The sequence below is a fragment of the Hippocampus guttulatus genome, chromosome 8 (assembly GCF_054856545.1).
Source record: "Hippocampus guttulatus isolate MCC_2025c chromosome 8, RoL_Hgut_1.0, whole genome shotgun sequence".
Classification (NCBI taxonomy): domain Eukaryota; kingdom Metazoa; phylum Chordata; class Actinopteri; order Syngnathiformes; family Syngnathidae; genus Hippocampus; species Hippocampus guttulatus.
The window spans coordinates 17,755,128-17,781,085 of record NC_141268.1 but is presented as its reverse complement, the minus strand read 5'-3'; the positions used below and the strand labels follow the sequence as shown (position 1 = coordinate 17,781,085).

At 43.3% G+C, this 25,958-nt stretch overlaps 1 protein-coding gene across 4 annotated transcripts; it reads left to right on the top strand.

The window, feature by feature from the left end:
* The first annotated feature begins 414 nt into the window (after positions 1-414).
* On the top strand, positions 415-24,307 carry quob (quattro b). Of its 4 annotated transcripts, XM_086117830.1 has the most exons (24): positions 415-702; positions 9,245-9,442; positions 9,614-11,111; positions 12,214-12,411; positions 12,563-12,683; positions 13,655-13,748; positions 14,263-14,349; positions 14,437-14,553; positions 14,914-15,012; positions 15,117-15,265; positions 15,491-15,629; positions 15,711-15,827; positions 16,361-16,558; positions 16,673-17,598; positions 17,675-17,924; positions 18,759-18,848; positions 19,716-19,940; positions 21,066-21,236; positions 21,694-21,871; positions 22,352-22,468; positions 22,770-23,024; positions 23,314-23,537; positions 23,647-23,692; positions 23,790-24,307. In XM_086117830.1, the coding sequence occupies exons 1-23, from the start codon at positions 700-702 to the stop codon at positions 23,677-23,679; spliced, it is 5,487 nt and encodes a 1,828-aa protein (XP_085973956.1). In that variant the 5' UTR covers positions 415-699; the 3' UTR covers positions 23,680-23,692; positions 23,790-24,307. The 4 variants fall into 4 exon arrangements, with proteins under 4 accessions (XP_085973956.1, XP_085973957.1, XP_085973955.1 ...); XM_086117831.1 differs by having other exon boundaries at positions 22,770-22,913; positions 23,647-24,307; XM_086117829.1 differs by having other exon boundaries at positions 23,647-24,307.
* Positions 24,308-25,958: the final 1,651 nt, after the last annotated feature.

Genomic DNA, 25,958 nt, shown 5'->3' with positions numbered 1-25,958 from the left:
CGGGCTCGTTTGTCGAAAAAGGCTCTGGCCGATGAAAATAGAATGAAAGGGGCCACATCCAAGGGGGTGCTTTTGCGCACTCAATGAAATGTGGAGACATCTGCGCGGTCGTGTGCTTCAACGCGCGGCGATTGTCGTTCTTTGGATAGAGCCACGCATGCCAGCCGTGTTTGTGCAGAGTGGACTGCTTCTCTTGGGTGATATTATGTCTCAGGGTGTGTTTGGCTGTGTGATAAAGCCAGCATGGACTGTGTGAATGTAGTGTGTGTGTGTGTGTGTTCTGAGAGAGAGAGAGAGAAGAAACTGAAAAGACTCCAGGGGGATTTCCTCCAAAAGGGAAAGCTTTTCTCCTCCCCCTCTCGAACAATCTTTCTCTCTCTTCCCTCTCTCTCTCTCCCCAGTTCACCCCCAGCTTGCTCGAAGCACTCAAGAGAAAGCCACAGAGCCCGTGAACAAGGAGACTTGCTTGACAACTTGCTTTTCGTCCTCGCGCCGCAAGAGCAGAAAAATTCGATGAGGAAACAAGGCGGCTTTTGTCGGTCTTCCGTCAGGACTGCCGCGGGGATGTACGGAAACAGATGACAACCTGCCCGCCGGTACTCTCAACATGGCCCGTCTCTCAGCGCAGATCCCGGGGAGCGTCTCTGCGGAGGATTATGACCAAAGTTGCTGCCTGGTAGAGGAGAAACTTCTGTGAAGATGGTAAACTCACGCATTTGTCTTTGTGGGTCATTGTTACAGTCCGCGTGAAGAACTCCACTGCTCCACTGACCTAGTGGGACAGCGCATGAGTGTCGAGCTTGGGCATGTTTGCCTCTTTTGTCTTTGTCAAGTGTGTTTGTAACTGAAGTCAGGTTCTGTTTTTTTTTTATTTTGTGCCCGATTTCAACACAGAAACAACAACAAAAATGAAGCCCACCCACGGTACAGCGCGAAACAAAAAAGTGGATGTCACTTGAAAGACCATAAAAACGTTTTTAGTTGCCCTGAGCAGAGTTGGTGGGGCTGGTTCCCATCAGCAGCCCGCAGCATCTCAAACTGCTGGAGTGTGAGAACACTGACAGAGAGTGCCGCACAGGCTCTGTTGTTAAGCTTCTTCAAGCCCTTCACTTTTTTTTTTTAAAGACTTCGATTCATGCGGACGGGGCCAAATTCTTTCGTGAGTGGAGGGGGGAGTTTTGGGTCTATAAACGCTTCTGCAGCTTTGCAGTTCAACAGTTCAACTCCCTCTTGTTAAAAAAAAACATGCTGAAAAGTACAAATAAAAGTTTCTCTTTGTTTTTAGACACAGCTTCATTTTAGGGGAGATTGCTTGCAGTATACAAAGGGACCTCCAAACTTAAAACCTAATCTAAGGTTGAATTCCGGGTTCTTCTGTTCAAGTAAAAGAAAGTAAAAAAAAAAAAAACTAAAAAAAACCTCTCTTTGAACATCCTTTTTTTTTTTTTTGCCAGAATTAATCAAAGCTCACCATTTATTCATTGTGATGTACCAGACCGTATTTGACATCCAGTCACAAGTCACATGACTGACTTTAGGGTTATCATCATCATTTTTCTTTTTGTCATTGTGACATCACAAAAAGCCCCCCATGGCCAAAGAAAAAGCAAAGTGAGTGCGCGCGCTGGGGAAAAGAAAATGAGTGAATTCAAAATTTCAAGGCAAAAAATTTAGATTTTTTTTTTTTTTTAAAGTTGGGCAATTCAGTTTTGCAGTTGTGAAAATTGGCTTTGTTGCATCTCACAACAGAGATCATGCAACTGCCACCTTCATATTAAATTGTTTGCGGAACTAATTGTTCCTTTGTATCGTCCCCCAACTTTAAAATATAAGTAAAAATAACTGGAAATTCTCTTGCCGCATACAATTTGCTGGCTTTGCTGTGTTAACTGACATTGTTCACATTAACGCATCTGAAAAATGTAAGTTGTGGTTTTTGCAGGGGAAATTAATCTTTTGAAAGTCAGTCAGCTGAAGATCTGTTGACGTGGCATACGATGTGCGTTTGAACTCCAAGTTTTGTTTGACTTTTGAGGCATCTTTTTCAGCATCCTTTCGGATTGACCGATGGCTGCGCCGTCGACGAAACGTTCAAATACGAGTTACGTAAAGACACTGCGTCCCATGAAGCCATACTAATGAACTTGGATTTTACTGTGTATTAATATATATTTTACAGCAAATCGACAAGTGTTTGTACAAATTAATATCCAGGTGTCGGTTCCATGATCTCCTTTCCCACAGCTAAACTTAAGTGTCGGTTTGGTTGTGACTAGTTTCTGTCACTGGAACTTTATCCTTCCACCGTTGCCGAGGCACCGGTTTTACCAGCCAGGACTGTTTGTAGGAGCTGCTTATTTACGTTGAGATGCTGACCGACCCTCATTTAAGATTTAACAGTAAACAGGCATTGGATTTCCGATGTGAACGTCTGTCATAGTAGTCAAAAGGTATGCAAAGCGGATGCAAAAGATGTTTGTTATAAGAGTTTAAAAAAAAACAGTAGAAGCGAAGCAAATGTGGCTGATGGCGTTTTTTATTTTCCTTTCACATTTCATTTTCACATTTGATCCAGACTACAGTTGATTCGTGGAAAGCGGTGACGATATTTAACCCTTTCGGGAACAGCGGTTACGACAGTGGAGGGCTTCTCATGTTTTCAGGTTACAGGGTGGGTGAAAGGGTTAATTACCGAGCAAGCATTGACTAAGGATGAAACTGAAAATGATTCGTATTCTGACAGTATCTCACGCACTTAAATGCTCTGTGATTGCCTGGCAAAGCCATCCAAGACTTTGTCTCAAGAGCTTTGTTACAGCTGCAGCTGTTGTGAAAAAACTATACAGATCAGGATGTATTTATTGTATTGTATTGTCATTAGTCGAGAGTATTCTTCTCTTTTAAACAGGATAAGTGGTCCAGAGAATTGGCAGATAGGTGCTACATTCATGTGAAACAAGACTTTTAATATGTTTGTGTTAAGAGAAAACGTTCAACTTCTCTCATTATTTCTTTCACATTTGGACAAAAAGTGACTGTACAAAAGCAAAAAAAAAAAAAAAAAAAAAAATGGAAGAATTTGTCAGAATCGTTTAAAAGTCTGCATAATGGAACGTTTCTTTCCAAAGGTTTGGTAACAATACGGATAAGGTTTAAAATATGAAGAGAAATTATTACCGCACACACCCTAATACAACTTTTTCTTTTCTTCTTCTTCTCATTTCCATTAAGAACATCAGCAAGTGGGCAAAAAGACACAAAAATGAATCAGAAATTGGCCCAGGCTAAGAAAAAAATTGGCCTGGACTCGCGATGAATGAATGACACTTGTACTATGCAACCACTTCTTCTGGAGTCCGATGCCGTCTTTGTCAGTGTTCATTTTTGTGAGCGCCCGAGTGAAGGCCATCGGTAGCTTGCTTCCTTGCCAAGAACCCGTCATCACTTCTTCACTTTCAATTATTTTGGCTCCCTCTGGAAGCAAAATCATACTTCCTGGCCATTTTGATTATTGCCAAATTCCTGCTGCCAATTCATGAAAACCATCTGCTTGGAATTACCGGCAAACGTACTTGATACAACTGAATGGAGGCGAGTTTTTTTTTTAATTTGTTCAGTCAGAAAAACAAACACATTTCGGAGCTGTGGGCAATCGTTCGACTGTGTTTATTGTCTCGGTTTCACAAAAAGTGGGTCAAGTGCCTTGCAGTGTTTTCAAAACACACCCATTGCTGAGTGAATAGCCGAGACAGTGCCGTATATGTTACGACTGGAGTTCTCAGAGCGGCCACCTTCCCTCAATGTTTAAAGTTTGTTTTAAAACAAATAGGATTACAGTACACCGGCCCAGCTAAAGAATTTTGTAATCCTTTTGTTGCTGGTTCAAGACAAACATGTGCTGGATTAACCAGACTGGACCAATTGAGCTTCAATGTTTGTCTCAGTTTGCCAGCTCTGTTTCTAGTTCATCATTTTCCCCAGTGTGAATGTTATTTTCCATGTTTGTAGAATACATGTAAACATGATGGATTGCCCTACGGCAGTGGGTGCCAAACTCAATTTTTGTCGCGAGCCACTTTGGAGTTACGTCGTCCCTCGGAGGGCCATTACGACGGTGAAACCGAATAAATGTTTCATCATTACATCATATTATTACTTGCACAATATTTGTTGTTTGTTCAATTCTTGTCCCCCCTCCCCAAAAAATGTTTTGCAAAATCTCAACGTTATTGATTACACATGACAATTTCACATTTCGGTCCAGATTTGAGCAAGGATCATGGAAGTTGACACACGCTTTCGCGGGCCACCTAATATGATGTGGCGGGCCAGAACTGGCCCCCGGGCCTTGTGTTTGACACCAGTGTCCCACGGCATGGTAAAATGCACATTTTAATACAGTAAAAGAGTGCAGAGCACGGCTGTTGTCAATCTTCAATGTGAGTCTGTCTGCATTTGCGAATTGAAACGTAAGCTCATCCACGTGGGCGCATGCGTTTGCATCTCGGCAGCCTTTTCGTGTTACACATTGCAACCCCGCGAGTAGAAAATAAACAAATGATAATCAGAACCATCCCTGAAACGGGGAAAGGAATTTGCTTCCTTTTTGTCAGCTGGGGGACCGAAGCAATGCAGGCACTTAGTCTTGGATGGGCTTTTTATCAGTCAAAAGGACTTAAGATGTCATCTCTGAATGGAGTGACTGTCTGCTGATGCTAATAAGAAAGGATCGCACATAAAGACAACTGTGACTCCCTTCCACTCGGAGGAGGAAGGAGTGGAGGAGGTCGAATGGCATGGAGGTCCCTGTTACATGTTTATATGAACATATGAGGGCGGGCTCGGGTGACATAATTTATTGCACAGGATTATTCGTGTTCTATTTGGACTGCAATACATCAAAACATAATTTAGGGTTCATACGTGTTTTTTTTAAATCAATACTTTCCCATGACTGTTCCAAAACCTTTCACTTCATTTGCAATACAGAAAAAAACATGTAAATTAAAAACATTTCAGTCACACCACCGAAAATTATTAATGTGCACAAAGGAAAACCAACCGACCAAACGAGGTCATCACTTGAGACATTGCAGTTAGTGCCTCGAAAAAAACAATTATAGATAAAGTCATATTAAAAAAAAAAACAACTTTCCATTTGGGGTTGTTGTCGTGTAACTACTGCGCCTGAATCACAATGATTCAAAGAGCCGTTAAAAAGAGTCCACAGAGGCCCTGGAAAATAGTCTTTTCAATTTGCTTGAAGTGGTAGGACGCGAAAAAAAAAAAAAACCCCTGGAGGCCCTCTGCCCCCGATTCACTATTTTCTTGACACAACATTTCCTTCTCCCTTTTGGACATCACCAAGTGCCTTTCTGTTTAGAAAACATGCCCAGGTGTCACATCCCATCAGCACTTTGTTGCCACACTCGTTGTCTGTCGTCATGGCTGAGTTGCTTGTGTTTTCATATAGGACCTTTGGAAGTATGAGCTTGCTTATACATGCAGAATACAACACAGTCAGTCAGCGTTTGTGTTGTTAGCTAACATTAGCTTAGAGGTCACTTTCTTGACAGAATTTTTTTTTTTCTGGGGCGGGGGTGGGGTGGTGATGACATCGGCAAATGCATTATGAGTCACGAGAGTCCATTGAGTTAATCTCTACAATCAAAGCACGGCCAGTATTCGTTAACCTTTTGGCTCCTTCGTGGCTAATCGCAGAAAGGGACCGCAAAAGCGCTTGACTACATGTTTATAGTAGGGCTCAAATCTGCTTGTTTGACCCAAAGCCAGAGGCAATCTGGAGAAACAAAGACTGCAATAGCCCCAGGGGTGGGGGGTGGACGGGTGGAGGGGGTTTTCTTAAATGGCAAACGAGACAAAGAGAGCCGGCCGGACCCTTCATTGCAAATAATTGTCCACAAAAGCATGTTGAATCAGGATCCACAGTGATCTTTGCTGGAGACCCAATCCCTTTTCCGAGCTACATCGCATCCAACAACGGCAATAGTGGGCAGAAAGGAGGCGGCTGTGGAATGTGGTCATCGACTCGCCAATCCTTTGCACTCCAGGCAAACAAGATAAAGGCTGGGATAGAAGTCCAGTGGAACGCTGCGCACGGGGCTGTTTGTGGGAGTGAAGCTGTGAGAAGCGGCCGCTGCATTTTGTCTCGCAACCAAAAGAAGGGAAAGGCCTCAGAGCGATGTTCTGAGTTTTTCTCAGTGTCTTTCGACAACAGTGCGTCTTGTTTCGAATGCTGGGATAACTTGATACGTCAAACACAATGTGAATGTGATGGTGTGGAAGAGCGATTAGCAATAGCTAATTTTATGTACAGGCAGTGAGGCCATTAGAGAGGCGGCCATTATGCCTGCTGGAGGGCCATGGTGGCTTGATACCGATTAAATTTTTGATGCCTCTGACACCACCAAGATTGATTTTCAAAGTTAATAATGATACTTTTGAGACTTCAGTCACTTGACGTAGCGTATATGGAACGGGGCTCCATGAAGAGACTCATGCAAGGAGCAGTGCTGCATCTCTGCGTAGCAAAACAAAGTTCATACAATGGCAACAAATGGTGACCAAAATTCATTTGTGGCGGCCCCCCACGCATAAATATAGCTGGATTTCGCGGATGGATATAGCTGATCAAATCAGTGTAAAGTCTACTATAAATAAATTTAAGACGAGTTGAGTATATAGTACTGAGCATGTCGATTTAAGTAGAAAAAAAAACTAGGAAGCCTGACCAACGGAACGCCATAAATTTGCTTAAATAATTGACTAAATAAAACGTGCGTTTGACTGAGTTGGCAGCGCGCAACCGATTTTATCGTTGCAATGATTCGATTCGAACACGTTGTCATTACTGTGCCACACACATTGCCTGTCAGTAGGGAAACGGTCAGTTCTCGTCTTTTTCTTTGTTGTGAATTTCAAACAAAACATGGCAACTCCCCGGGCTGCCTGGACCATGTGACCTGGTTCCAAAAAAGCTAACGCTCTGTAAATCTCTCCAGTGATGCTCTCTTAATCGTGTGAATATCATCCGCCGAACCACCCACAGAGGTCCACCCAGGCTGCAACATATCAGGTTTTAAACACCTTTGTTTGAACACGATCCCCACCCACATTGAAACATTTCCAGACTGAACATATTTGGGCTCAACTTCAACTAAAAAGTGTCTTCTAGAAATGACATTTGCACTTGGATGTATGTGTGAATCATTATTGACATTAATTTACTCCGATAAGACTGGATGCAACTTTGAAGGAATTGAAATCTCCGCAATGGGAAATGAAATATCTTAAGCCACTTTCCCAGCTCTATGTTTTAATAGCTGCGACATCAGGCTGAAAAGTGCACAGTCGAGTCTCAAACAGCTGTGATGCATTACGGTTCAAGAGCCAGACTCGGAGGTATTTTGTTCTCCTGTAGATAATCTATTGTTACAGATGTGCACACAAAAAAAGGAAACATTCTTTTCGACTTAGCGCACGCTGTCTACAAGAGTTACTAAATCTCGACAGATCAAATGTTGTTAATTTGACAAATACCGAGCACATTGAGGCAAAACCGAATGCTTTCCCGAACCACTCACCGAAAAGCGGCAATGACCTCAGTTCCCCGGCGTGTCACGAATGTGCGACATGGTCGCACCAGCATCGGTCCCAGCACAACCAGTGTGAGGTCTTTGAAGCTGCTGCACTGTGTTTACGCTGGGTCAGGCCCTGGTCCTGGTGTGGCTGTCAGGCTAAACGAGGAAGGGCCGTAAACAGGCTCCTTTCCACGCCTGCAAGGCACTGTGGTCCGATCGTATGGATAGCAGACATGCAGGCAGTTAAGACCTCTCCAGATCCTGAAATATGTTGAATTTTAATCCAGTTTTCAATTCTGGAAAAAAATCAAATAAAATTTAAAGGCAAGCGCGGTGCCGAGAGGATGAGGTCTGATTTTCAGACTCAACTTTTACTTTGGTGGCATTGCAAGGTGTTCTAAACATGTTGGAATTCAAACGGAAAAAAGGGGGAAACAAGATCCTGTACACAAAATGTTTGAAAAAAAGAATGAGCCTTTACTGGCAGCATGGCGCAGCACTTGATTAGCCGGCGTCTGGATCTACTCCGGTCAAGGACGACTCTCTCTCTCTTCCCTCGCTATCCGCCACACGTGACCCTAAACCGGAAGCGATCTCTGAGAAAATATTCTGAATACGTATTGAAGAGATTTGAAGAAAAAGCATAACTATCAAGGTTCATATGGAAACATAAAACACTTTTAAAAAAACACAACAACCTCAAATAAATTAAATCCTATTAGTCATGGCAACCAATGGAACCCAATACTGGTGCCAGCTACAGCGTGCCTGGCAAAAGGTTCTGAGTTCATACATTGATTCAAGCCTTCCTGTATGGAATTTGCTCGTTCTCCCCGTGCTTGCGATGGGTTTTTCTCCATGTTCTCCAACTTCTGCTCCAGAAGCTTGTTAGGTTGGTTGACTGATAACTGCAAATTACCCGGAGCTTTGAGTTTGTGTCTCACTTCAAAGTCAGATGCGATGGAGGTGATGGATGTACATGGCTTTGAATTCTACCCTTCCAAATTTTTTTCATTTTAAAAACTTTGCTCACTCATTTCAAGCACATGAAATTGATTATCTTTACCACATCAAGACCATTTTAGGCATTTTTTAGGGACCGCTGTGTGTTTTGCGGTACTTGCACAGATGTCCAGCTGGTTCTGATTTTTTTGTTTTTTATTGAAAGACCATGAAATAAGACCAGAAACAAGCTGCAAACATGCGCAGAGTTAATCTTCTCCAGATACAGTAAAAACTGTTATTGATTAGTCTCATTTTGCTCTTACATGCATTTAACTAGAATAAGGTCAGTTTGATGTGATTGCTCCAGTTTCTTATGTTGCGGTACACAGAATATTCATTTCCGGGTCCTTTTTTGGGATTTATACAAACATTCTCGACCCAGCATATCCCCTTCGGGGTAACAGCGAACTGAAACTGATGCCAGCTAGGCTACACCCTGAACTGGTTACAAGTCAATCACGGGGCCAATTTAGAGAAAGAAAGCCTTGCAAGCTCACATGAACACCATAACCGAGCGAGAGCTGACCCCGCAACGCCTACAATGGAACTCGGGCAAAATGGACAAAGCTCCATTTGTGACCTCTTCATAAAATGGAGACAGTAATCGAGCTCAATCATTTCTTCTTGTGGTTGTGCAGAACCCAGAATCTCTGGACTCGTCCATCCAGAGCGCCCTCTCGGCCCTCTTCCCACCTTTTGAGGCCACGGCGCCCATCGTCCTCAGCCAGCTCTTCCGTACCATCGAGGAACGTTACCACGGCGATGCCTTGCAGTGCCTACTGGATTTCCTTATCCCTTCCAAACACCTGCTGGAAAGTGTACAGCAGGCTGCATGTGTAAGTAACACATATACCGATATCGGGTGTTTCCACCACAACAATTTAAAAGCGTAGCAAATTAAAAACACGATTCCAAGTTTCTATGTTCGTCAAGCACGAGATGGAGATGCTCTTCGGGAATATCACGGTAGCAAAGGAATACATGAAAGTCTGCTTATATATTTTCAGGCTGGATATTCGGATGTGGTTTTCCGCTGTGAAGGCTGGCCTCTCTGCCTCCATGACAAAACAGTGGTCCAGCTAGCACCCGTGAACCCCTTGCTGCTGCGTCCTGGAGACTTTTATCTCCAGGTGGAACCTTTTGCTGATCAGGCAGCTCGTATCGTCCTCAAAACTCTTCTGGAAGCCGGATGTCGGGAAGTGGAGGAGACCCCGATCCCCGAGACTTCCTACCCGTGCATCTTCACTGAAAATTGGCTGCAGGACATCAACGATGGACGCCACGGGACTCCTCTCTCTCGCTGCTTACTTTGCACTGACCAAGGAGTAATCAAGTTGCCGTGGGCGGAAGTGGCCGTCCCGGAGTTTTTGGACAAGCCAAAGGTGATGACCACTTACCAGGAAGTTCCTCCAGAGCCAAAGCTTATGTCAGTTCCGTGCACTTACGGCACATCCACTCTGCCGCTGGAGGCTCGGGTTGTTCCGTTAAAAGATCGGATGTCAGCATCCCTAAGACCTGTGGATAGTTCGACCAGACTTGTCAGATTGGACCATTATCAAAGAATCCCCAGATCCTATTCTAAACCTCAAAACAAACCTGTGGGGTGGGTGTCCCCGAACACCTGGGACAGCCGCAATTATCTCGAAATCGAAGGTGATTATGTGGACTTGGTGGATGTCGCAAAAGGGAAGGAGTTTGTAACGAAACATGGCAGCCATTCGAATCCACCAAATTCAGTCTTGATCAAACCCGTCAGACCGCCGCCGCCATCCGCGCAACTGCCGAGCAGCGTTTTCTGCGGCCGCACCCTTCAGTACGCAGAGGAGCCTTGTATACCATGCAGCCAGGAGAAGCCGGGGGAGGACCCCTCGGAGCAAGACATCAAATGCCGGTACCGGGATTCATACCTAGCGGCGCTGAGAAACCCCGTCCCTTTCGAAAAAGGGAGCGTTGACTACCTTTCGGCACTGGAGGAGGTCGGCCTTTGTGAAGATCTGGAAGAAAACAATGAACGTGGACAGTTTTGTAACCACTGCAATACGCACATGTCAGGCCATGACTTCTGCCAATACAGACACTGCTGTGAGACAACAACACAAATTTTCCCCGCAAGCCCTGAATCAGATGACATTCTAAAGGAATCCCCTGTTATTTTGACGTCAACTCCCGGCTTAAGTTACAGTCATAAAATTCAAACCAAACTTCTTTCTCGGTCTGAGCACATGGAGCGACCCGGGTTACTTTTAGAATCATGTGATGATCCGGACAAGAAGCCACAGCAAAAAGTGGATGTTATGAAATCATCAGGCAAACACAAATCTAAGGTTAGGTCTCTGTCAACTGTATCTGACACTCCTAAAGGGAGTCCACTTTTCTACAAACACAATAACAGGAGCCACAGTGATATTTGCCCCGAGACAGTTAGCAGCATGATGCAGAGCACGAAAGCTGACCTGCCAGATGAGGCGATCCCAAAGCTGGAAAAACTGAAATTCTACAGGAAAGGTAAGAAGTCAGAATGAATATTCCATATTTTCTTTCCATACATTTTCTCGCAGGATGCATTTCTGAACACTAGAAAGGCCCTAGAACATTTGCAAAAGGAATCATTATATTGTAGGTCACGGATGGAGAGTTTAATTTTCAAATAGGATCCTCAGTAGATCCAGTCTCATTTTCTCTTGTAATTTTGCTTGCATTTACATCTTTAAAATTGATGACGGGAAATAGCTTCCCATTTAAATGGGGAGGTTGTGATGAATTGATATATTGCAATTTCTTGTGCAGATGGACATCAAAGCAGGCCAGAAGTGCGCTCACTGGCATATGATCCTTTGCACCTTGAGAGGATGCATGCCCAGATCTTGACCGGAGATATGCATGTCACGGGCTATTAAAGCAGAAAAGCCAGAAAGCACTGAAAAACCTTTGTCGGCTCAGAGGAGAGACCAATTAAGATTTTTGAAATCAAAGGCTGGTTTAGTAACTGGGGCCATTGCATTTGTTACAGCAAGGCACATTTGTAAAGCTTAACACACAGCTGTGCAGGTGGCTGTACTCGTTCATGGGAGGGTCATCACTTGTGATGTGACTGTATAAACATGCACAAGTTGATCGTGTAGTTGTTCCCGTGGAATCAAGTCCTTATCCTTGTCAAAAGTCTTGCTATTACGAGTAGTGGTAATGGCCTTCCAGTGTGGAGTTGACATGTTCTCCCTCAGGCTTTTGTGGATTTGTTCCGGATACACCAGATTTCCTCCCACATTCCAAAAACATGCAGGTTAGGCTAATAAAAGACTCTACACTGTCCATAGGTCTGCATGTGAATGTTTGTCTGTATATGTCCGATAATTTCCGAGTCAGCTGGAATAGATTACAGCGTGCCCACAACCAGAATAAGGACAAGGGCTATAGAACAGGGACAGATGGACGGATGGATAGTGGTAATAGTCGAAGTAGTAACAGTAGTAGTAGTAGTACTATATCACCCATTCACAATTGTTCTGTCAACCCTTGCAGGGCCGAGCCATTAGCCGGTTTTGACCCCTGACCTTGCCGTGACCCTGAACAAAAAACATTGTATGGACACGTTTATGTTTACTGACAGATTCCCAGCCTGGCGGAAGTGAAACTCCCTCCACTACAAATGAACCGCACCCGAGACTCCAGAACTCAAAGACAGAAGACAAATACTCCTCTCAGGTCCCATCTGGCAGCTCTTTGCCCCCTGCGTCTCCTCCAAGTCTGAAGTCCACTCTCCAAAGCATCCGCGGTTTGCTTGAACTGCCTATCATTTGTTTACCAGGTACGTTTCCTTCCTGAGAAGTGAATAGGTTCTCATAAAAGGCAGACACTATTTTATGAAGGCCAACATTAAACTTGCCAATTAACCTTCTGGAGAGTTTATGTCGGTACCTTGCTATTCATTCATTACATTTTTATTTGCTCACCTGCAGGCAGCCGGGACAAGACTGGTCGGGCAGTGGTGGAGGTTTACTGTGACAAGGAGTGGACCTCACCTCCATTATCAGCACAGAATCTCTGCGAGTTACTGCTCTACCTTCACTCCATTCCCAGGTGCCTCATGCAGAATCAAAGTTTGAACAAAATGAAATCCGAGTCCTATTTCTATCAATAAGAGTGCAAAACCTGAGAATGCATAGCAAAGGCATTTGCATAGTCGCTGCCTCCTACTCCTCTCTTGGCAAAGTAGAACAGAAACTACATGGTAAGAGATCGGACGTTGTCAGCTTGATTTTGTCAGTCCTGTTGGGAGTGCAGTGACCTTTACCGGTCCAAAAAATGTAAGCACGCAAAAGTGAGAACTTTAAATGTATGGCAGCCTATAAACTATCTCTTTCTGTGAATCGATGCAGTTGCTGTATGCTTAATATTCAGAGTGACACGTAAATTCAATGGTAATGGATTGTAGTCGTGTACAGGATAGGGAAACACCAACGGGGTGATTGTGTAATAATCGTTAAGGCCACAAGAGGGCAGTAGGAATCCAACTATTTCATATACAGTCAGTGCATCCCAACTATCTGTTCACAGTACAATCACTTAAAACTCTACATACTATGCATTATATCAAATGAACCATTAGGGCCAACTGGTAGCGACAGTGGCCTTTGTTGACCTCTGTCTACCACTTACTCTCGACTTCAACAGTGTTTTATGTTGACTGTGACACTCACATAGTCTTTGTAGTTCAAGAACCAATTGAACTAATGTGATAGCATCCTTCTCTTCTGTGGAGCCACAGCTCAAAAGTATGTTACTGTAGCCAGGCTGGCGGCCAACTGTCTGGTATGCACACCCTGCTAGAATTAGCACACAAGTCTGACATAGGCTCAAGTCCCTCAAGACCGTCCAGGCCATTATGATGGGCGTGTGATAACATGAACATGTGAGGATGTCTGAGACAGAGAAAGATGAAGTGATAAAAGATAATTACCGATTTGGTGGGAAGCCGCTCTCTCACAAAGACCCCTGTGATGAAGACGACGTGTTTGGATGTGCCCTAAAGTGAGTCATTGTTTTCTTAGGAAAGATGTTCAAGAACTGGGAATGACTTTGGTCGTCGATGCCAGGAAGAAGGCTCCACCGCCTCACCTCTACAAAGCTCTGCTCATGGCACAGGTTCAAATAACAACAATAGGAGAGATAAGACACAAAAGACCGAAAAGTGGAGGATCAAAATGTCGTTTAAAATGAAAAAAAAATACAGTATCCATCTGATCTCATCTCAATTCACTTTACATTCTCTGTGAGGAATCTGTTTCGTGAAACACAAAGACATTATTCTGTTGTATGAGTGGCAACAAGTGGATACACGGGTTAATTGTATCTTCTGACATGTTGTGGACGTGCGTTTAATTATTCTAGTTCATGTCACTCTAGGTTTCCGTCATGGATAGATAAACAATGATACAATATTTGTAAGAAATTACCAGACCAATCAAGGGAAACTGGATCGTTTCTCGTGGCGCCGTGTTGAGGAATCATGGCTAGAGAAAATGGATGGATGGATGTCTTGACAGGGCATGCGCTAGGGGGCGACATCCCCATTTTAGAGAGAGATTGTGGCACATTTGAAAACTCAGTGGATTAAAAATTGTACGCCAGAGTCACAAGCCGTTTCCGTTTACAACAGGAGCAAGCACTTCACGCCGTCCACAGTATAGTAATGCTGGTGGATAAAGACACATGTCCACGCCCTGAAAAGCAGCCTGGTCTGCAGGTAAGAAACGTTCAAGTCAGTCGCAGAGTACAAATTCCTGTGCCGGGGTTTTTTTTTTTTTTGCACAATGCTGTTGCCGTCTGCTAGATGGACTTGGTGACGTCGATGAAGGCCCTCAACAAAACAGTGGACGTTTCCCAGCTGACCTCAGAACTGGGAGGAACCTTCACCTACAGCCATGCAGATTGGCTGCAGTTCCATCAGGTAACACCCAAAATTGCACCATTTTATCAGACTGAGATGTTAGAAAGATGACCTAGACTTGGACTTCACAAGGGGAGATTGTACATGCGCGTCTTGACAATATATATTAGTTATGCAACAAAAGAAGGATGCGGCGAATGTGTTATTTCAGAGGTGCGTATAACTGGTTAGCCCTTTGCTTTCATCAGTGTTCAGTACCAAACGAATATCTTACAGATTCAAGTTGTTGGTGAATCCTCCTCTAAGGGAATTACGGAAGGACGTGTAAATCAGCATTTTGGATTTTACTGACTGCGTTTGCTTCAGACAGTTGCTGTGTGACAGTCTGTTCCCCTGAAGCTTCATTGCATTCCATTTCAGAGACTGGTTTCTTTCATAACGGACCTGCAAGAGGCTGACAGTTTGTTACAGAGGGCTATTACTCAAGTCAATGAAGGCAACGTCATGGACACAGCCCAGGTTAAAAAAAGACAAAAAAAAAACATTGTCAAACTGAATGTGTGCAGCTTCTTTTTCAATTGTGTCCACAACAAGCTTTTTTTTTTTTTTTTTTACTGTTGCAGGAAGTACGTGGATGCATTCAGGAACAGAGGGATTTGATGAAGGAGGTGCTGGAGGACACCCGATTGGTGACGTTGCAGCGAGAAGGTGGGGCGGTGCTCGCCAGGATGAGGAGGGAAGAGTTCCGCTTTCCACAGTCTGAAGACTACAGGTATCGCATATGTTGTCCACTGAGTCGTTTGTCATTAACGGATACTGTCCAGCCAAGTTTCTGGTTTGGGTCGGATTGTTGCTCTCCGGTTATTTCACAAGACTGAAATGGTTCTAATCATCTACTCCTTTCATCACTCTTGTTTTCTTTCAACTACCTTTTCCCTGCACCGTGATGTGTCTCCCTCTTGGTGTCGACCCAAACGATGAATGTCTGTGGTTGCAGAGATGCTCTGGAGTCAGTGACACATCTGTACAACCAGGTGGAGGAGAAGCTCCACGTGCTGGTGATGAGATCAAACGAGTCGCTTCAGCAACTGGAGCTCCTTTTCACGCTCAGGGACATGGATGCAAAAATCAAAGAGGTACGGCGAGTTCTGTTCGCATCATGTGGTGAAACGTCAGCGATATTGCTGGTCCGATGATTTTTGTGCCGCGCCCTGCAGTCGGCTGTGTGGTTCAGTCAAGAAGGTGAACGCAGACTGAAGGACTTTGACCAAAAAGATAATTTGTACACTGAAGACATCATGCAGCAGTTTGACACGTTCCTCCTTCAAGCAAAGGTACAGATGCCCTTTACAAGCACGCTCAAATGGAGTCGGCTAGGGCAGTGTTTTTCAAACCCTGTGCCGCGCCAGGGAAAATATCCAATTTTTATGCCTGTGAAAGTAATCGTGCCCAGAAAGTAATCGTGTCGTACCCTCTCTTACCGCTAGGGAGCAGCAACGGTTAGCCAATTGCCTTGTGTTTAGCCGACAAACAAGCAAATTTGTGACGCAAGAATGCAGGATGAAGGTGAAACAATATGAAAGATTATAAAATACTTTTTTCTTTGTGTTCATTTGATTCCAATTCAAGCTGTTATAACATCATTCTTCAATGTTAAAAACGGTTATAGTAACAATATAACACGTTAAAAGTTCAAATAAGCGGGGTTTCTTTTCACATTTTCAGCTAGTGGTGTGCCGCGAGATTTTTTTCAATGAAAGAAGTGTGCTTTGGCTCAAAAAAAGTTTGAAAAACACTGAGCTAGGGCATCCTGTTTCTGTTTAGTTGTTGAAATGTCAAAAAAAAAAAAGTAAAACATTTTTTCCAGGAAAAACAACAGTATGCCTTGACTCTTGTGACTGAGGCAGAAAAAAATATGAGTTCAAGTGTGTCCAGTCCAGCGGCAGATGTTTTTCATACTCTACTCAGCACCTTCAAGTGCAACGTAGATGACTTCATGTCACGTGCGGAGCAGATGCACAAAGACCGAAACACACTTGTCACAGTGCACCGCTTCTGTGATCAGGTTCGATTTGCTAGCTTGGCTGTGGGTTTTTAACTGCGCTATGCTCCCAGTTTGACTGACACGAGCTAACCTAAAGGCTGCATTGTTTTTTTCTCTCTCTCTCTCTCTCTGTAGGCATCAGCTTTGGCCAAGGAATGCAGCCATTTTTTGGAGCAGGTAGAGCATGGGTGTTACTTGGCTCAGGCCACTCTCAGCACACTGCAGATGTATGAAGAGAGATTAGGTGATGAATTCTCCACCCGGCATTTCCAGGCCTTGAAATCTAAGGCCTGTTCTTTAAGATCAGGTTCCTGCGGGGCGATGAGCGCGTGGAATGCGGCGTGGGTGCGCTGCCAAGAAGTCAGGCAGCGTCTTGAGAAGATGCAGAAGAAGAAGGCGTGCAAAGATAAGAAGCGAAACCAACAGAGCACAGCCGTAAGCACTCATGGGGAAGATGGAGGAATGGAGAAGAGGACTGAAATGAGGGAGGCTGAATGGTCCCTGACCCAACAACCAACCTCTCAAAAGGATGTAGCTCACATCCCTGAAAGTGAACACACCACAGCTGCATTCTTGAAAGGGAATGAAAAAAGAGAACCTCCAGCTCTGGAGCTTCGACCACAAAAAAATGGAGAAACTCCAACTGGACCTCAAAATGTTCACTCTCATCTCGACACAAAATGGAAACCAAGAGGGCACCACAGTGAGGCTGACCTAAGCAGAACAGCCTCGGTTCAAGGGGACGCAGACATTTCATGGCACCGAATCTTGGGTCGGTCCCTGAGTGAGGGATCACGAATAACCACTTTTACACCGTTTGCAATTGATGTTTCACTTTTTAATGTAAAAGAACCGCTCTATCAGAGGAATAAGGTACCACTGACACAAAAGTCAGAGCCGCTCCAAAACCGGCCTTCCTCCCAATTTGAGAGTCTGACCGTCAAATCAAAAGATGGTAATGAGGAAGGTCCCAACAAAGAATATCCAGCTTCAACCCAAAGCTCAGATGAGGCAAATGAGTCGTTTTTCACGCCGACGGAAAACAATGGAAACAATGTTTTGTAAGTTAGGCTCCATCCCTCAATTGAAAGCATCGCAAGGTCCTGTCCAGGAAACTTCAGTCATGCTTTGTTTCAGGAAACTGCGAAAGATCATGGAGGAGCTTTTGTCCACGGAGAGGGAATACGTAAATGCTCTGGGCTATGTTCGGGAGCACTACTTCCCCGAGTTGGAGAGGAGCGACGTCCCACAGGACCTCCGGGGTCAGAAGGGGAGCGTCTTTGGTAACCTGGAAAAACTGCATGACTTCCACCGCCATCATTTCTTGAGTGAGCTGCAGAACTGCGTGAACGAACCCTTTCGGGTGGGACGCTGCTTCCTACGACACGTAGGTGACAGAATAATTCATTTCCATTCACACCATTGCAGTGATTTGCTGTTTGGAACAGCAATTGTTCAGCTTTACATAATTACCCCCCTCCAACCCCCCAAAATGATATTTTTAGTTAAAACAACAACAACCTAGCAGCTCATATGTTGCTTTTATAAAATTGTGGTATAATGTGATATGACCTGCATGACAACTGTGGTATTTTCGTAACACAATAAAACCAAATCATGAACGAGGAACATATGCGAAGCTCTCTGGTCGCTACGGTAACATTTAAACGTGCCTTCAAAATAAGATACACCGCTAATAAAAAGTGTATGAAAACTACAACTCACCATCGCCACATATTATGCAGAGTGGGCTTGGTGCGTGGGAATCTCCTGTTGATATAAATCCATATCTTTAGTCGGACTCCTGATACCGTCTTATTAAATGTAGCCTTCTTTGTTTTGGAAGTCGTAGGCTCCTCTTCTATCTCCTGGCTGGGCCTTTTCCCCTTCCCAAAGACGTTTGTTTTTTAATTCATTTTGCTAGCTCTTTTTTAGCGGTAACCTATCACGTGACTGAGAAGCGCCTCCTTCACCTGCGTCAAACGCTGTAAACGGATATAACAGAGAATCCGGTAATTTTTCAAAATTAAACATCTTCCATATTCCGATATGAATAAAATGGAAGAAATGTAAATTATTTCGTCCTTCTGTGTGACCCGGCACCAAATGACGATGAGGACCAATGTCCTAAAGTACACCAAGTAATTTGTCAGAGTGACACACAGTGGGTGCGTGATAATGCTTTTATCTAACGGCATTTCTTTCTCTCACCTCCTTGTAGAGAGAAAACTTCGCTTTGTATGCCCTTTACAGCAAAAATAAACCGCAGTCTGATAGTCTGCTCATCAATCACGGAAAGGCTTTCTTCAAGGTGAATAGTATTTTTTTCTCTGAATTCAATCTTTCTTTAAGGGGAGTGAGATACAAATGGTTTACTTTAATGTCTACTTTAAATTCAGAATGCTATTTAAAGGGGCCGTGATGCACCTGTTTCGGCTTATGGGCTCCTGGTTAGCATGCAAGCACAACATCATTCAAGCAGGATTGCTGGTCAGCAATTCTTCAAATATTATTGTTAGTCAGCCCCCCAAAAAACTCTTCCCCAAAGTTTATTATCGAAGGTATTTTTCATTTGGTGCTGTTAATGTTTGGCATTGTTACAGATCCAAATGCAGGGCAGCGGGGAGGTGAGGCAGATGTGCATTCCGAAACCATCCATTCATCCATTTTCTGATCCGCTTATCCTTACAAGAGTTGCGGGTGTGCCTGAGCCTATCCCGGCTGTCTACGGGCAGTAGGAGGGGCACACCCTGTACCGGTTGCCAGCTAATCGCATCGCATACATAGACCAACAACCATTTGTGCTAAATAAACAGAAGTCAAAATTAGAAACATTTAAAGTATATAAACAAACAATAGTGGGGGAAAACAACTTTGGCTCGACTTGGACAATAAATTAAATGTCATTGTCTTAATTGTCAAGGCAAAAACTCATTCTCTAATAGTATGACTCACGACATTGAAAGTGTCTACATAATAGTATGAGACACTCACAAAGAAAGGTATTTGCACAATATTGTAGCAGCCAGAATGATAACCTTGAGTTTCAGACAGTGTCAATCTAAATTTGAACAAATGCACCTCATGTTTTCCTGCAGCAAGAGATAAATTTGTTGCCTCTGTACATTGTCAGCAACCTCTTCTTTGACAGCTCTCTCCTGTGTCCCTCCCCCACCAGCAAAAGCAGCTGAATCTCAGGGACAAAATGGACCTGTGGTCTTACTTACTGAAACCAGTGCAGCGGATCAGTAAGTACAGCCTGCTGCTGCAAGACATGATGAGGGAATGTGCGCCCGGACAAGTCAGAGAGCTGGCTGAACTCAAAGTTGCCTTGGAGGTCGTTCACTTCCAGCTCAGACATGGCAACAATCTGCTGGCCATGGATGCCATCCGCCAATGTGACGTGAGGACAACTCAATTGTTAAATATATCATCTTTTTTTTTGTTGTTAGTACCAGGGAAAGACCTACAAAGCAATATTCGGTCATTGATCGAAGGAGAATTCTGTCATTGTGTCAAATGAAGGTACGCAAGTGTTAATGGTTCAGTCCCAACCAGTTTGTCATATAAAGATGAGCAATTTGTCATCACCAACTGAAGTTGAGCCACATCCTCAGAGATGTCAACTTTGGCATTGCAATTTGTTTTTGATCAGAGCACCCCGAGATTCCCCAGCCCGTTCATCCTACTATTGTCCTCCAACTGACTTTGGGCGAGATACGGCGTACATCCTGGAACGGTTGTCAGCCACTTTACACTTGTGGACAAATCAGAGCAGGGGGTGGCTAATATCAATAGACATCAGGTAGCCATCAAGGACCACACAACTAACTCGGGCCTGTCCCAAAAACAGCTTACCCGTGATGGGATATTAATTTTAACTCATTCAGTACCAACCAATTCTGGACCAAGTCTGAAAAGACGTTTAAAAACGTCTTTGGGAGTGAATGAGTTAAGATGATTGTAAAAGTGATCATTTGAAAATGTAAAACACTTGCATAGATTTATAGACCTGAAGTGTGACATATGTCGCTGTTTCCTACATTGGTGAATCATTGCCGACAATAATATTGATATTGTGACAAATCAACAACATGACCAGTGTTGTTCATACGGGTGCATAAATTGAGTTATTAACAATAACATTTGAGCATGTTTGTTATATTAGTACCGGTAATTTGTATCAAAGTTTTAGAAATGCTGTAGAGAAGCGCTGATGATGAATAATGGAAACGACTGACAAGGGGGGTGAGCAGGCTGAGGCAGGAGTGTGGCATCAATCATGATTAGTCATCGTTCTTCTGGGATGGGCCAAATTGCATCAAATTCAGATTGCAAATACGTCTTCCGTCTGCTCTGTGGAATGTAAGGTGCTGTGGGCTGGGCAGTCAATGTCAATTCCCATCAGAAGTTATTTTTCATCGGAAATATTCCATCTGTTTTGTGAATAAATGTTACAGAATATGCAAAAATAAGAGAATTCCATCCCGAGTGAGGTTTGGCATCATTCTTTTTTTGTCCCCTGCAGGTTAATCTCAAGGAGCAAGGGCAGTTAATTCGCCAGGATGAGTTCTCTGTAACATTCAGGAAGAAAAAATTTTCCCGTCATATTTTCCTCTTTCAAGAACTCATCCTCTTTAGCAAGACCAGGAAGACAGATGTGGGGAATGATACGTACATCTACAAGCAGTCATTCAAGGTACGCACGTTCACTGATTTCTTTTTCTCAATATGAAGTCATGGAATTTTACTGACAGATGCCAGAATATACACGTAACTGCACAATATACTTGTTGCCTGTTGCCTTCGCTTCCTCTTATGCAACAGGTGAGTGGACTGAGGAGGTATATGTGGTGTGTTTGCCTGCATGTGCTTGCTGCAATAACAAAACTTTTTCTGAACTGAGACATGGTGAGACATAACCAATATCCTAGGACGCCATGTTCACTCCGTGCCACCACACGTTCATATTTTAATTGAAATGTTTTTTTCTTTTAATACATGCTTAAAAAAACCCCACTGCTGCTCCATCTGTGAATGCAGTATTACCTTTATTATAACATACAGCCAATAAAGGCAAACTGCAGGTCCCGTCTAGTGACGACACCCAGCCACCCCAGATAATTAATACTAATGATCCTGGTGTTTGTACACAGACGTCAGACGTTGGCATGACCCAGAACACTGGCGACACGGGCCTTTGCTTTGAGATTTGGTTCCGAAAGCGGAAAACCCAAGACACGTACACACTTCAAGCATTTAGCCGGGAAGTGAAAGAGGCCTGGACCAAGGACCTGGAACGGATCCTCTGGGATCAGGCGCTACACAACCGAGGTAACACACAAGAAACATGGCGAATATTAAATTCTAAAATCAAAAAGGATAAAATATTATTCTTGATAAAATAACAGATTTATTCATGATGGTCGCGAACGAGCAAAATAAATTCCAGAGTCAAGAAATATATGAACAATTCATCCACCTTGTTCCTTAATGCTATAAAAGATAAAGAAATATTAATATTGTGAAAAGACTAAAAAAATAAGGTCTACTGACTCTTAATATTGATTCGGCATTAATAAAAAATTAGCATAAAAGCTGTACTGGACCAAGATATGTATTGATATTTTTTCTTACATTTTTTTTAAATGTCTTTCATGTTGTGTTTATATGTTCAATCAATCAATCAATATATACTGTATATTTAAATTGACACAGATATCACACACACGTGCATTGTAGTCCACCCATTTCTAAAACAAAGACTTTATATTTATTTATTTATGTATTTATTTTGGTGTGTGTGTCCGTCAGAGATCCGTATGCAAGAGAGAGTCTTTATGGGAATTGGAAACAAACCCTTCATGGACATCCAACCAAGTGAGGCGGCTATCAGTGACAGAGCTGTTGACTGTGGGCTGATGGGAAGAGGTACACTCATATTCGCTGTCATTGCTATTGGATAATACAAGCAGCATGTCTGGCTCACAGATCTGAGGTTCCGGCCTCCATTTTCTGAGGATACTATGGCTTCCTCGCACATTCCAAAGAAATGCCCATGATTTTATTGGACACTCTAAATTGTGAATGCAAATGCTTTTTGTTGTTTTTATGTGCCCCTGTGTGTGTCTGGTGAACAGATAAGCTGTTTACAAAACGGATGGATGGATTATATAATAGTGTATATTTAGTTATGATCAAACGTATTTGTGTTTTTTGCTGCCCTCCTTAGAAAACAAGGTGCTGCCCCACGTCGGACCGTATGGGCCACACAACGGTCATCCTGGGGCCCAAACAAAATCTGCCGGGTCACGGAGAACTTCATCCTCCTCCTCTTCCTCAGGACTGGGCTCTGTGTCCCTGACAGCGTATTTCGGTGGGCCAAAGCAGAAGGCGTTAATAAGTGGCTTCGAAGGATACGTGTCACCGGCAGGGGTTCTAGAGCAGGACGACCTCGACCCTGAGAGTGGGAGTCACAACTTATTGTGTAATTGTCAATTGCAACCTGCCAACTGATGAATCAAAATGTACAGCGTGGTCCAAATATTTGGACAGTGAGTGTTCAAGGTTTTGCCTCTCAAACTCAACCACAATGGAATGGATGTGACGGCTTTCAGCTTGAACCCCTTCATGCACCCTGTAACTGTCCACTGTAGTAACCGCTGGCCCTGAAAGGGTTAATTTCATAATCAACGTGTCATTTACCATTTGGAAGTTGCAGATATCGATCACCTCATCCCTTTATCCTACCCTGACTTGGTGTTGTCTCTGTGCAGTGGACAGCTCGGAGTCTTCGGGAGAAAGTGTCAGCGGTCTCAGCAGCTGCGCTCGCGGTTATCGCTCCGCTCCGGAAAGGGAGGCTGAGGACGCATCTCCAGTCTGCACCCCCGCCACTACTGTCAGGGAGGCGGCGGGATCCATTCCAACTGGAGCGTGCAGATCCTCTGAACAAAGCCGAGCAGCAGTTGCACTTGAGGCCAAGAATCAGCTCTGTGCTAAGGTGCAGCACCGAAACGACGTCGTCCAATAACCTTTCTTCATTTTGTCTGCGAGCAAGCTTCGTTTTATATGATCACATTTGCCATAACCCAAACAACTCTTTGTCACAGAACTCAAATGTTGGCAAGTCCACTGAGGTTTGAACTCTCACACGAGGTACGGTAAAAGTGTGCGCTAAGACATCAGTGTAGATAACGTTTTCTGTTTGTTATTCTGATTAGCTCACTCAATTTTCTTTTTTTTCCCCCCCCAGATTGAGAGTACCCAAGAGGGCCATGATTATTTTTAGCAAGAGATAATGCATTCAATCACTCTGTATAATATTGTACAGATTGGTTTTTTAACCTCTAATCACACTTTTAGCATTGATCAGTTATCAAATATACATTTGGCACAGCTTTGTATCGATGGAAGTTAACCCACGTAAACGATATTCGAGTTTCTGTTTATTCTCAGTTAGCGCAAACTAAAACAACCACTGAAGAATGCAGTGGAATCATAATAATACAGACATGACTCACTGTCTTGTGTCTCTAAATAACAGTTTGAGGGTACAATTACTGATGGTTACAAAGACGTGTCATTGTATTATTGGATCATCTTTTGTACATATGTATCCGCTTCATGTAAGCACAACGTGTCTTTTCAACACTAATGTTACTGATGTTGAGAGTCGTACGCCTTTCTGTTTGATTTGTTTGCTTTTTTTTTTTACTGTTTTTATTTGCACCTCATATTTTTCTAATAATAAATCAAATCTACAAAACACAACCAGAATAGCCATTTAATGCTGAGTTGGTGGTTTCCGTTTTTTTTTTTTCTTGAACAAGCAGGACTACGCTTGCATGCCTGTTTTGTAATATGAATAATTTATTGTATCGAACACCTCCACGGCAATAATCACATTAAACCGACAACCACAATCAAAACAAATTGTGCTGACACGCTCCCACTTGCGCGTGTTTTTGCCATGGCAAGATAAAAGATACAACTCTACTTCCTTGTGATTCATCTTCCCTTGTGGCTATTTTCTAAGTATTTCATTGAGGAAAAAAAAAAAAGTACAAATCACTTGCCAAAAGCTTCCTTGGCAAAGAGCTGAAGTCATTTCCACAGTGCGGTTTTGGACACAAGCCTGGCTTTGGCTTCATTCTTGGTGTGATGTAACGCTCGTGTGTTACTACGAGTCTGCCCCAGAGTGCCTCAAAGCAGAAAGCCGCACGTATCTCATTGTCTCTTAAGAGTCACGATAAAAATGCATCATGAACGTTCAGTCGTGTCTTGGTGTGAGCACGATATGGCACGGCAACGGTGGTTTACTTTTATCTCATTCATAAAACATCTCTACTTTCAGTCGTTTCAGATTAAACATATACTTTTGGTCTTTTATGTGTTTCTGGTGAGTGCAGAGGCTCAGGTGTCAAAGCAGCTCAAACTTGTCAACTTCCATGATCCTTTCTAAAACGTCCACCAACATTTTAAGTTCTCATATGTAATAAATAAGAGTTATACTGTATTCTAAGCATTTTCTTGTGACCAAACCCCTCATAAAGGTAACTTAAACAATAGTTGAATCAACAGCTATTCTTGAGTTCTTTATGTGGTTTCAGTCATAACGGCCCTCCAAGTGAGAAAATGAGTTTGACACCCCTGATTTAGTATAAGGCATTCGGGGAGCATGAAGAACACCCACCTACGGATTTCCTAATCTTCTTCTTACCCAGAAAACGGAAATGAGCATCAAACTATTCACGAGAATGAGTGTCATCAGATATTCAAGCTTGCAGCCTGATGATTAAACTTTCAACACAAATCGGCATTCGGGGAGCATGAAGAACACCCACCTACATATTTCAAAATCTTCTTCTTACCCAGAAATCGGAAATGAGCATCAAACTATTCACGGGAATGAGTGTCATCAGATATTCAAGCTTGCAGCCTGATGATTAAACTTTCAACATCTTTGACACAAATCGGCGTGAAGTTCAATTTCAGTGATTCCATCCATCTTTTTTCAGCAGTAATTGTCCATCGGGAAGTCATTTCAGCTGATTGCGAGTAGCTTTTAAAGCATTTGATGTTATCGCTGATGGGAAGTTAACACGCTTCCATTCCGCAAAGTGCGGAAATGACGCTTTCATAAGAAGTCTTCTCGGAGGAGTTGAAGCCATTTTAGCTTCTTCCATTTTTCCTCCCTGTATGTAGAGTGATCATATGGACCAACACAGCTTGTACGCACAAAATGGCGTCTATCCCAGGGGTGGTGACAAATGTGCAATTTACTTTTATCATTCACAAATATGCATTGCAACTGATCCCACTGATTGTACAAACTTTAACAAGTAATTGGTATTGAAAAATATAGTAATGCACTTTAAGATTAAACGAGATTTATAAAGAAAGGAAGTTTTAAACCATTTAC